The 11,164-nt window shown below is 43.1% G+C and overlaps 2 protein-coding genes across 3 annotated transcripts in view; both read right to left on the bottom strand.

The window, feature by feature from the left end:
• Ttc5 (tetratricopeptide repeat domain 5) overlaps positions 1 to 3,609 on the bottom strand; it is a 28,144-nt gene extending 24,535 nt beyond the window's left edge. For both annotated transcript variants that reach the window (XM_050129503.1, XM_050129505.1), the window contains exon 1: positions 3,480 to 3,609. In XM_050129503.1, the coding sequence (XP_049985460.1) occupies positions 3,480 to 3,545 (66 nt within the window). In that variant the 5' untranslated portion in view covers positions 3,546 to 3,609. The remainder of the gene's footprint in view (positions 1 to 3,479) is intronic.
• Positions 3,610 to 7,334: 3,725 nt separating this feature from the next.
• Positions 7,335 to 11,164, bottom strand: part of Ccnb1ip1 (cyclin B1 interacting protein 1) — a 5,978-nt gene continuing 2,148 nt past the window's right edge. Inside the window, exons 2-3 of the mRNA XM_050129499.1 lie at positions 10,565 to 10,898; positions 7,335 to 8,060 (exon numbers count right to left, since the gene is read on the bottom strand). Coding sequence (XP_049985456.1) covers positions 7,861 to 8,060; positions 10,565 to 10,898 — 534 coding nt within the window. The 3' untranslated portion in view covers positions 7,335 to 7,860. The remainder of the gene's footprint in view (positions 8,061 to 10,564; positions 10,899 to 11,164) is intronic.

Here is an 11,164-nt window from a genome sequence, read left to right as displayed (position 1 = left end):
AGGTGCGTGTAGGCATGTATGTGGACCACAGGTGTGTGCAGGCATGTATGTGGACCACAGGTGTGTGCAGGCATGTATGTGGATCACAGGTGTGTGCAGGCATGTATGTGGACCACAGGTGTGTGCAGGCATGTATGTGGACCACAGGTGTGTCTGGTGCCTAAGGAGGTGGGAGCCTCCGTGCGGGTGCTAGGAATTGAACCTGGGTCCTTTCCAAAAACAGTAAGTCCTCTTAACCATTGAGCCAATTCTCCAGGCCCCATAAAAAAAAATTTTTTAATTGTTTTAAAACTCAGTCATGAAGGTGCACTCCAATACAGACAGGGTTACAGTTTCAAAAAACAAAGCTGGGAGAGTGTGGTTTCAAAAGGAATGGCCGCCACAGGCTCAGACTGGAAAGCCTGGTCACCATGTGAAAGGATTAGGAGGTGTGGCCTTGTTGGGGGAAGTGTGTCTTTGGGGGTGGGCTCTTAGGTTTCAAAAGTCTCTCTCTCCTACTGCCTCCTGGAGATCCAAATGCAGAAATCTCAGCTACTCCTCCAGCACCAAGTCTGCCTGAGTGCCCATGCTCCCTGCGAGGATGATAAAGAACTAAACCTCTGAAACTGTAAGCCGGCCCCAATTAAGAGCTCTCCTTTATAAAAGTTGCAGTAGTGATGGTGTCTTCTTCACAGCAATAAAACACTAAGAGGGGGAGGGAGGTGGTTCCAATAAAATATACTTTTAAGCACTGTTTACTCGTGGCTACAGATAGTACACATAAGGCTCTCTGGGTACTATCTGTAGTACACACACACACACACACACACACACACACTTACACGAAAGAAATAAAAGAAAAAACACTCCCAAAATAAAACTGCACTTGTTTAAAAATACCGATTATCCATTATTTTTTCACAGGTTGATATATGAAGGTGCATGGCCTTGTTTTCCACCACAAACCAACCAACTTGAACTTGATGACCTTGGAGAGTTTGGGGAGATTTTGTTTATTTGGGGCTTCCTTCTTGCATTTTCTCGTTGAGTAAACGTTAAACGCGTCTAAGTCCTCCTGTCTTGCCAGAAAACTGTTTCACTATTCTTTCCTGAAGGCAAATTGCAGAAGGCCCACACAGTCCAACATACAGTCCAATCCCATTTAATTATGTCAGCTATCACCCTGAGGTCACCCTCCTGGCTTTATTATCAGTCTTGACTAAACCAGCTTCCTTATGGGACTGACTACTGCAAGAACTTCTCAGCTGGTCAGTATGCTTCTACTCCCCCAAAACTCATGAGGAATTCACCATGCAGACAATAAAATCTCTCCTCCAGTACCTCAAGATAGCACCAGACTCCACCTCTCACCCTCCTTGCCCCCGGCTCCTCAGGCCATGGACTGTCCTCCAGCCTCTGGAGCCTTCGCTACCCCTGCATCTGGATCCTTTCCTCGGTCTCCTTGGTGACTCTTTCCTCAGCATCACTCGGGATAGGAGCTTAACCGCCAAGTTCTCAGAAAGACTTTCCCTAATTATCTGCCCGTTTGCTTTCCGTTTGTATGATAAAAAGAAAAAAGAAAAGACTAAAACCAACTTGGGAAGGAAAGGAAAGCTAGTAAATTATCGTGACCCTTCAGGGGAAGAAGCCACAGCAGCAAATCAAGGCCGAGCCCTGGAGGCAGGAACTGAAGGAGAGACCCTGGAGGCAGGAACTGAAGGAGAGACCCTGGAGGCGAGACTTTCCAGACCCAGTCGCCTGAAGCAGGCACTGCCCATAGGGGGCTGGTCCCTCCCACTTCAATTGTGAACCCATCAATCATGAACCCCCACAACCTTGCCTACAGGCCAACTGAGGCTCCCCCTTCCCAGGTGATCCAGCTCACGTCTGATTGACAAAAAAAAAAAAAAAAAAATGAACCAGCACCCTACCTAAACCACTGCAGCGCTCCCCCTCCGCCACAATTAGTCACTCCTAGTTCCCTTCAAGGTGCCTAGCATTTTAAATTATATGACCTATTCATTCATTCCTCCTGGCATCACCACTGTGGGTTCCACAAGGGAAGGGTGTAAGCTGGATCACAACTGGCTCTCATTAAATAGGGCGATTAAACTAATTAACATAGCACCGTGGTACTAACGAATCCATATCTGCTGTGTGTAATTCAAGTGACACCTTCTTCTTTCTACAGTGCTTTTAAACCCAGGAAACACAAGTCCTGCAGAGACTGATCTGAACATATATAAAGCCAGAATTTTCAACAAGTCCTAGAGTAAAAATGGTCAAATGGTCTCTGGAACACAAGTTTTGGAATTTTTTTTTTAACAGAGTTCTAAGCAAAAGTCACAACCATCCGTCACGCAATGAGCATGGCTGCAAATTCAGAATGAGGTCTCACTGTTTTTTAGTTGATTTGGTTTTTCAGGACTGAGTAGCTTTCTGTGATGGCAACAGCAATATAAATAAGTTGTTACATGCAAGTAACATGTGAAAAGAGGAAGTGATTCATAGCCACTCCAAACAGCCTCAAGAAACACTATTTGGCATAACACTTTGTTTGTGTTTTGTTTTGTTTTTCTGTACCACCAAATGTACTTAGTGTGTCTAAAGTCTCTCTGAGGATTGGATCAAGAATCTGGTTTCTAGCCAGGCATTGGTGGTGCACACCTTTAATCCCAGCACTCAGGAAGCATATGCAGAGGCAGGCAGATCTCAGGCAATTCTAGGCTAGCCTTGTCTACAGTGAATTCCAGGACTGCCCAGGATACCCACAGAAACCTGTCTCGGGGAGAAAAAATCTGATTTTTGCCAATCACACTAAGGAATAAGGTCAATCAAGTCCATGCTGAGTGTTATTTTAACACATCCAAGAAACACAGACACCTGATCAATGCTTTAAAAGTTGTTAGAAATAGCCCAGCATGGTGGCTCATGGCAGCCTGGCCTACAAAGCCAATTCCAGAAGAACTAGAGTTACAAAAAAAGAAAGATCCTGTCTCAATAAAAGGAACAAACAAACTGTTAAAAGTATTTAAGGATAGTTATAGTTTAAATTTCAGGATGTCTTAGAGCACAAACTGAGTTTCTAAGGTTTAAGGAAAATGCTGATCATTAAAACAAAAGTAAAGACAGAAACTTGACGAAAAGTCCTTTCAGCTTTTCTACAACAGCCACCTGGGGAGGGGGTGGGGTTAGGAGATTAACAGAGTAAATCCTAAAGCTAACACCAGGGCGTCCGCTCTGCATTGCAACATCGAATGCTGCCAAGTCCAAAGCAGAAAGATGCTCAAGAAATGGCCGCTGTGGAGACCAACTCCGTTAACCGTCAGGCGACCCGCCACTCCATTTACACGCGACTTGTGACCGAGGAATCCCGAGTGGGCGGACTTCCTCCGGCTCCCAGCGAGCAGCCCACGGGGAGCCCCGCTCACCGCCGCCTGCTCTGACCGCGGCGCTCCCCCTTCCAGAGCAACCAGGAAAGTTTTAACTCACAGCCTCACCTGCAGTTTCTGCAAGACGTGCTTCTTCTCTTCCTCCTCTTCATCAGCCATCATTCCAGCCACCATCGGCTTCTCCTCCCCCAACTTTATAACCACAGAGACCCAGCCATTCTCGCGATGAAACCAACAGCGACATCTAGGGTTGTGGAGGCCCACCTGCCCCCGGGATGAGGCTGCTGCCAACTTAACCCAAAATTGTGCTGCTCCAAGACGTCCTAGACGTTTTGTTTTGCTTCATTTTTGTTGTTTGTTGTTGGTAGTGGTTGTTATTGTTGTCGTTATTGTTTGGTTGTGGTGGTGGTGTTGTTTTTTTTGTCTGTCCGTCCGTCCGTCCGTCTGTCTGAAGCCGGATCTCACCACACGCATCAGACTGCCCTCATTGTGGTTATGTGGTCCAGGCTGGCTTGGACAGCCCGATTCTTTGGCCTCAGCCTCCCAGCTGGGATAACAAGCACATACTGACTTTGTAATCACTTTGTTTCATAAACTTCCTTGCCAAATTCCGAAATCAAAATATTCTTAGATTAATTATAATCAAATTTTTGTTTCGTGTATTCTTGCCCTTGCTTCTATCGCTCTTGAAAACCGAGAACGGTTGTGAAAGCACGTGTGTTGGGTGGTATTTTGGAAGGGAAGGTACTACAAGGCTAACTTGTCTAAATCTTACCCAACTTTGAAGATTTCTGCACGTGTAATTTTTAGCATGTTTAATACATTATCCTAATAATTCTACTACATTTGGGATGGCAGGCTACCATAATGTTCTCATATTCATTATTTCCTAAAGGGAACATAAGATACAGTCTGACAAGAGAAATGGGTGGGCCAAGAAAACTCTTTTCACTGTATTTTCCATTTTTTATTAAAATTTTATTTAAAATGTTTATTCAAAAATAAACATTTTAAATCATCTGCCTTTTTGAGACAGGGTCTCAGGTATCTCGAACTGGCCTGGAACTTGCTTTGTAGCCAAAAATGACCTTGAATTCCTGATCTTCCAGCCTCTATTTCCCAAGTGTTGGGACTGTAGCCATTCATTATTATACCTGACATTTATTTTAATTTTTAAGACAAGATCTACCTATATAGGCTCAGCTGGTCTAGTAGTCTATGTAGACCAGGGTGGCCTCAAACTCATGGAAACCCCTGTCTCTGCCTTCTAAGTACTGGGATTACAGACATGCATCACCACATCCAGCTGCAATGAAAAAAAAAATTTAATCATTTGCTAAAAGACAATCTCTGCAAAGAGTCATTAGACACTTCCAACAGTAATTGCCTCCAAAGCGGCCAAGCAGCAGAAACAAAGAAGGGATAATTTCCCTCTCCTTTTTTCCAACCTTTTAAAGGAAAAAAAAAAAAAAGCCTACTAAGGGATGGTAGAAATGGCTCAGTGGTTAAAAGCACTCACTGGCTGTTCTTCTAGAGGACCCTGGTTCAATTCCCAGCATTCAAATTGCTCCTCACACCTATCTGTAACTCCAGTTCTAAGGTATCTGACACCTCACATAGAAATACATGCAGACAGAACACCAATGCACAGAAAATAAGAAATACATCATAAAAATAAAAAGCCTATCATGCAAATTAAACTCTTGAACAATTTTAAAGAAACAATATTCCTGAAAGTTTACGTTTTTAGTTTTCAATTATACCCTACTTGTATTTCAAAATGCTCAAGATACCTATTTCCTCATACCCTTTTCCAGCAAAATTGAAAACATCATAGGAAAAAAATTCCTATTTTATACTATAATCTATAAAATATATTTCATTAGCTATAAAATATGGATTTTTACTCTTGGTCCTGGTATTAAGTGCCCCAAGGAGGTAGGCACTGCCATCCGAGAGGCATCATCTTCATCTTTCCATAATCCCTGTGCAGAAAGGCTGCTGTGGGAACACGAGTGGCGAGCCCCCACTGTTCCATGCGAGGGGACTGGCTGCTGGGGACATGAGTGGCGAGCCCCCGCTGTTCCATGCGAGGGGACAGGCTGCTGTGGCTGTGCTGGTGTCTCAGCCCTGTCCCCAGAGGCACTGGCTGACTGACGACTGCTACACATCAGCCAGGGGCTGCACTGCCACCCTGGACAACTTTGCCAAGGCCACCTTTGGTGCCATCTCCAAGACCTGACCTCTGGAAAAAGATTGTGTTCACCAAGTCTCCTTATCAGAAATTTACTGAGCATCTTGTGAAAGTCCACACCAGTTTCTGTTCAGAGGACCAAGACTCCAGCTGTGGCTACCATATAGGGCTTTTATACAAGAAAAATAAAAGTGCATTAAATCTGGAAATATGGATTTTTAAATTTTCTTTATTTATAAATTATGTATATGTGTTCTGTGTCTGCATGTAGGTATGTGCCCATGAGTATAGGTACCTTCAGAGAGCAGGAGAGGGGATCAAACCCCTTGGACCTGGAGTTATAAGCAGTTACAAACTGTCTAATATGGGGACAAGAACTGAACTACACATCTCTCAAGCTGGATATGCTTAATCTTTTTTCACTATACACCATTTTTACTTTGAGATTTAGTAAAATAAAGTTTTAAGCCAGGTGGTGGTGGAATGGTGACACACGCCTTTGATCCCAGCCCTCCAGAAGTAGAGGCAGGCAGATCTCTGTGAGTTTGAGGATAGGCTGATGTACAGAGTGAGTTCTAGGAAAGTCAAGGCTACACAAAGAAATCTAGCCTCAAACACATACACACACACACACACACACACACACACACACACACACACACTGGTCTATCGTTCTAAGGAAGCATGTAATCTCAGGACTTGGGAAGTAGAAGCAGGACAATCTGTTCACAAAACAGGCTAGCCTACCATTAGACTGAGAAGAACCGAAGACAGTAAACTCCGTTGTGTAAAGCAATAGTATTTTCTACGGGGACTAAACATGAAAATTCCTCAAGCGACTTCAATGTGACTCTTACTACCTCAACAGCAATCTGACTTAGCACTTAGGATAATTCTGTAATTCATCCCAGGAAGTGTTGGAAATTATGTTCATTACTATATCATAACTCTTAAGGTTGGTAGCACTGCCATGGGAACGGCTTCTGAGAGATGCTGTTTCCAGTTTGCCTTCACAATTCAAACCTTGACCTAATCTGTGATCAAGTTCACACTTTGAGGTCACTTATAACCATGCACCCACTCTAGCTACACTCCACATCCACCCTGTGCAGAATTGACTGACCTAAGAAAACACTGTGATCCATCTTACTGTACTCTGGACTCCAGCATAACTCCAAGCACTGTGATCCATCTTACTGTACTCTGGACTCCAGCATAACTCCAAGCACTGTGATCCATCTTACTGTACTCTGGACTCCAGCATAACTCCAAACACTGTAATCTATGTTACTATACTCTGGACTCCAGCATAACTCCAAGCTCAGCAGAACTGGCAATTTTGATGCTGTTCTTACTCAGCAGAACCAGAAAAACCATTTTCTCCCTTAGGAGATTCACATAAAAGATTAAGACAAAAGCTCCTGATTGTAGCCCTGGCTGTCCTGGAACTTGCTCTGTAGACCAGGCTGACCTAGAACTCATAGATCTACCTGCCACTGCCTCCCGAGCGCTGGGATTAAAGATGTGCACCACCACAGCCAGCTCCTCATTCCTTTATATTACCACATTTGCTGTGCAGTTCAGCAAAGACGACCTTTGTTCAACATTTTAGATTAGGTGATTAGAACAGCCGAGATCAAGTCTTTGAATTCTTGTGCACATGCCCACACAGAGACATACAAAATTACAAATAAATATAAATCTCACTAAAAAGGAAATGCATTCCCAAATAAACATGTCGACAACTGTTAAAAAGGCTAAGAAGCAGCTTTATTTTTAAAACAAATACCAATTAAATCAGCAAATAACTTTTATCAAGGTAAATTCTTTTTAAATAGAAACTGAACACATATGTATCAAATTGCACGTCCATTCACTGGCATAAACACACTTCCAAAACAAGCTAACACAATGAAAACACATGACTGTGTATAATACAAGCAAATAGCAAGACACCACTTTCTAAGACCATCATTTTTACATAAATATACTGGTAAATAGGGAAAATCAATGCACACACTTAACATATGCATACTAGAATCCAAAGCACCCTGTAAATTCAACACTGGCGCTCACAGAAGTGTAAGCAAGCTTGGTCTGATAGGGATTTATGACAGTCAGGGTTGCGCCTGTGTGAGAAGAGATGAACTAGAGATGAGGTTCACGGAATAAATGGAGGAAACCAAACCAGAAGGCACACACCCACAGCAAGCCAGCTCCCCTAAGGTGAGCTCTGGAATGCCAGTCACTTCAGTATGCAAACAGGTGGATGACTGGAACATGACCCGAGCTAGACTAGACTCTCTTGGCTTTAAAGGCCCTGCTGCAGGCCTGCTGCTCTGCTTCCTGGTTCTGAGAAGCAAAACTAAAGAAACTGTTAGTGGGTTCCGGGGCTGCGGGAGAATCCACAAAAAATGGTCTGAACTGAACATCTTCATCTCCACCACCTCGGCTTCCAACTGGTGTGCGGTCCAAAGGAAACTTTGAGCTGTTCACTAGGGGAGAGAATTAGGAAAGAATGTAAGAATATTTCCTAATATATCTTTAGGTACAAAATAATAGCCACTGAATCTAACACAATTTAACTCCTATGAGATGGATAAAAGAATTATCTTAAACTCATCTCCTGTGATAAGATAAATAAGACCTAACCTAAGAGCAAAGACTATGTCACTCAGCTCTTCCCTACCACAGAATACATGATAGCTTCTGTGAAAAGCAAACAGATTGAATAAACATCTGGCTAATCCTACCAGACCCTTCCTTGGCTTTAACAGACTTCATTGAAGAGGAAAAAGCTGATTGTATCCACCTAAAAATAAGAGAGATCAAAAGCTAAGTACAGGGCTAGAGAGAAGCTCAGTGGTTAGGAGCAGTGCTGGTCCTGCAGCAGACCCAGCTTTGGTTCCTACCACTCACATCGTGGGTCACAACCATCCAGTTCCATGGGATCCAACACCCTCTTCTGGCTTCCATAATCAGTACACAAGTGGTACACATACTTACACAGGCAACACATATACATAAAAAAGGAATCTTTTTTAAAATATACAAAAAGAATAAAGAAACACATACAAGGACAAGAAAACTATGTACAACAGCCATTTGGAATGACTAAATTATTGTGGAATAATCTTTTTGTACACTGTGAAGATGTGTCTTTGCCAAGGCACCTTCTGATTGGCTAGTCAAGAAGAGGTTAGGCGGGACTTCTGGGCAGAGAGAAAGGAAGAGGAGATGAATCTAGGCTGGGGTGGGGAGTGGAGACCCAGAAGTACAAGATGTACAATATGGAAGAGAGGTAAAAAGCCATGAGGCAAAACTTAGATTAACATAACTGGGTTAATTTAAATTATAAGAGTTAGTGGGATAAACCCAAGCTATAGCCGAGCTTTCATATTTAATCACGAGTCTCCATGTCATTACTGAGGAGCTGGCATACAAAGAAAGACTCACTACACAGAACTGTCATTTATAAATAAAGAAGCTAAGCAGAAAAAACTCATTTTCAGACTGATCTCACTCGAGTACTGAAACTAGTTTGTAGACCAGCTGGTCTCAAACTCACAGAAATCCACTTGGCTCAGCCTCCTGAGTCCTGGGTGTAACGGTACACAACCGCAGTGCCAGGCAGGAACTGAGTCCTGGGTCTGAAGGTGCACAACCTCAGTGCCAGGCAGGAACTGAGTCCTGTGTCTGAAGGTGCACAACCGCAGTGCCAGGCAGGAACGTTCCTTATTTATTTGCTCTTTGCCAGACAGGGTCCCACTATGTAACTTTGGCTGTCCTGGAACTCAGAGATCCATCTGCCTTTCCCTCCCATGGGCTGGACTAAAGGTTTGTACCACTAGACCTGGCCACGTGACATTTTGTTTGTGTGTTCTTATCACCTCATCCCCATTCTAGAACATCATTTTCTCTCACTGAACATTTTTCCTTAGCCTATAATTAACGTCAAAATCTGAGTACTCGAAAAGTCTACCACCAGAGACTTCAATGTTTGTATGCCAATTTATACAATTATATTAATACTGAGGAAAAACTACTGGATTCTATTGCTATCAAGGCAAGAAGTGGGAATGAGTCACCCACCTATCGAAAAAGATCCTGAGTCAGCCTAGATTTTAAATTGCCTACTTGAACAATAGTCGCATCCTCACTACTTAGAATCATGCCCAAGAGTCAGGCACAGGAAATATATTCGGTAATTACATGGTGACTGAATAAGCAATTAAATGATCAAAGGGCAGAAACAACAACTGTGCAGTCTGGAACACGAAGATGGTTCAGTGAGTAAGGGCACTTGCTACCTAGCCTGACAACTTGAGTTCAATCCCCAGGACCCACTTGGTGCACGGAGATTCATGCACGTTGTCCTCTGACCTGTCCATGTGCATTGTGGTACGTATACAGTGCCCCACAGACACACACACACGCACAGACACACACACACACACAAAGTAAATAAATGTAATGAAATAGAAACACATTTTGGCATGTGAGAGAAACTAAAACACGGCCTTATTGGTTAATGACAGAGCTGGTTAAAGGAATCACATGAAAACACAAAACAGCAGTGCTTAGCGCCCCCCAACGAAAAGTTATAGCTCATATTAATTACTACCACCAAATAGCTAGCAATGCACAACTCGAACATTTGTTTTACAGAAATTAATTAATTCTGCTCAAACTGACAATAATTTAAACTAGACTTGGTAGCACACTGCTTTAATCCCAGGATTCGAGAGCCAGAGGCAGGCAGATCTGTGAGTTTGAGGACAATGATCCACACAGTGAATTCCAGAACATTCAGAGTTGTGTAGAGACCTTGTCTCAAGTTAAAAAAAAAAAATAGATAATTTAAAAGTATGCAAATACAACTGAGAGCAACAGTGTGCAGAGTAAGCAAGGAATCCACAGCTCACCACGGCTCACCACCCTCAAAGTGTGCAAAATCATAGTTTAAAAACTAGGTGTTGGGTATCAAATCCCTTCTTACCTAATGGAAAGCCAAAGACACCGGACTGTGTGATCGTAGCTTGTTCCTGGGAACCCTCTTGGCTAGCAATAGTGATATTTCGTAGCCTAAGGCTGTCATAAAGGCCTTGGAGCTTTTGATACTGGCGATTGCGCTCCATAAGTTTTTCAGAGATATCACTAAACTTTTTCTTGTATTCTTCTAGAACTTTCTTCATGGAGGTGACCTCTCCTTTCATAGAGGTCAATTCTACATCCTTGCTCTGTATTTGCTGAGTATATATCTTTTCCATCTGCTTCAGATGGCCCTCAGCCTTGCTGAAATTATACTCTTGATAGAGACGTTCCTGGTGCACCTGTGAATGAAGGAGAAGCAGCACAGCGTCACAGACTTTAACCCCATTCGAGCTCAGGTGGAAAGGATGCTTACACAGGGATATGAGTTTTACAATATTTAAAGCCAGGTTAGAAACATAATCATGCTGGGCAGTGTGGTACACATTTTAATCCCAGCACTTGGAGGCAGAGGCAGGCGGATCTTTGTGGGATCGAGGCCAGCCTATTCTACAGAGTGAGTTAGTATAGTCAGGACTACACAGAGAAACCCTATCGCAAAAACAAA

The sequence above is a fragment of the Alexandromys fortis genome, unplaced genomic scaffold (genome assembly GCF_014885135.2).
Source record: "Alexandromys fortis isolate MF-2015 unplaced genomic scaffold, M_Fortis_MF-2015_v1.1 scaffold_285, whole genome shotgun sequence".
Taxonomy (NCBI): Eukaryota; Metazoa; Chordata; class Mammalia; order Rodentia; family Cricetidae; genus Alexandromys; species Alexandromys fortis.
This window is presented reverse-complemented; position numbering and strand designations above follow the sequence as displayed.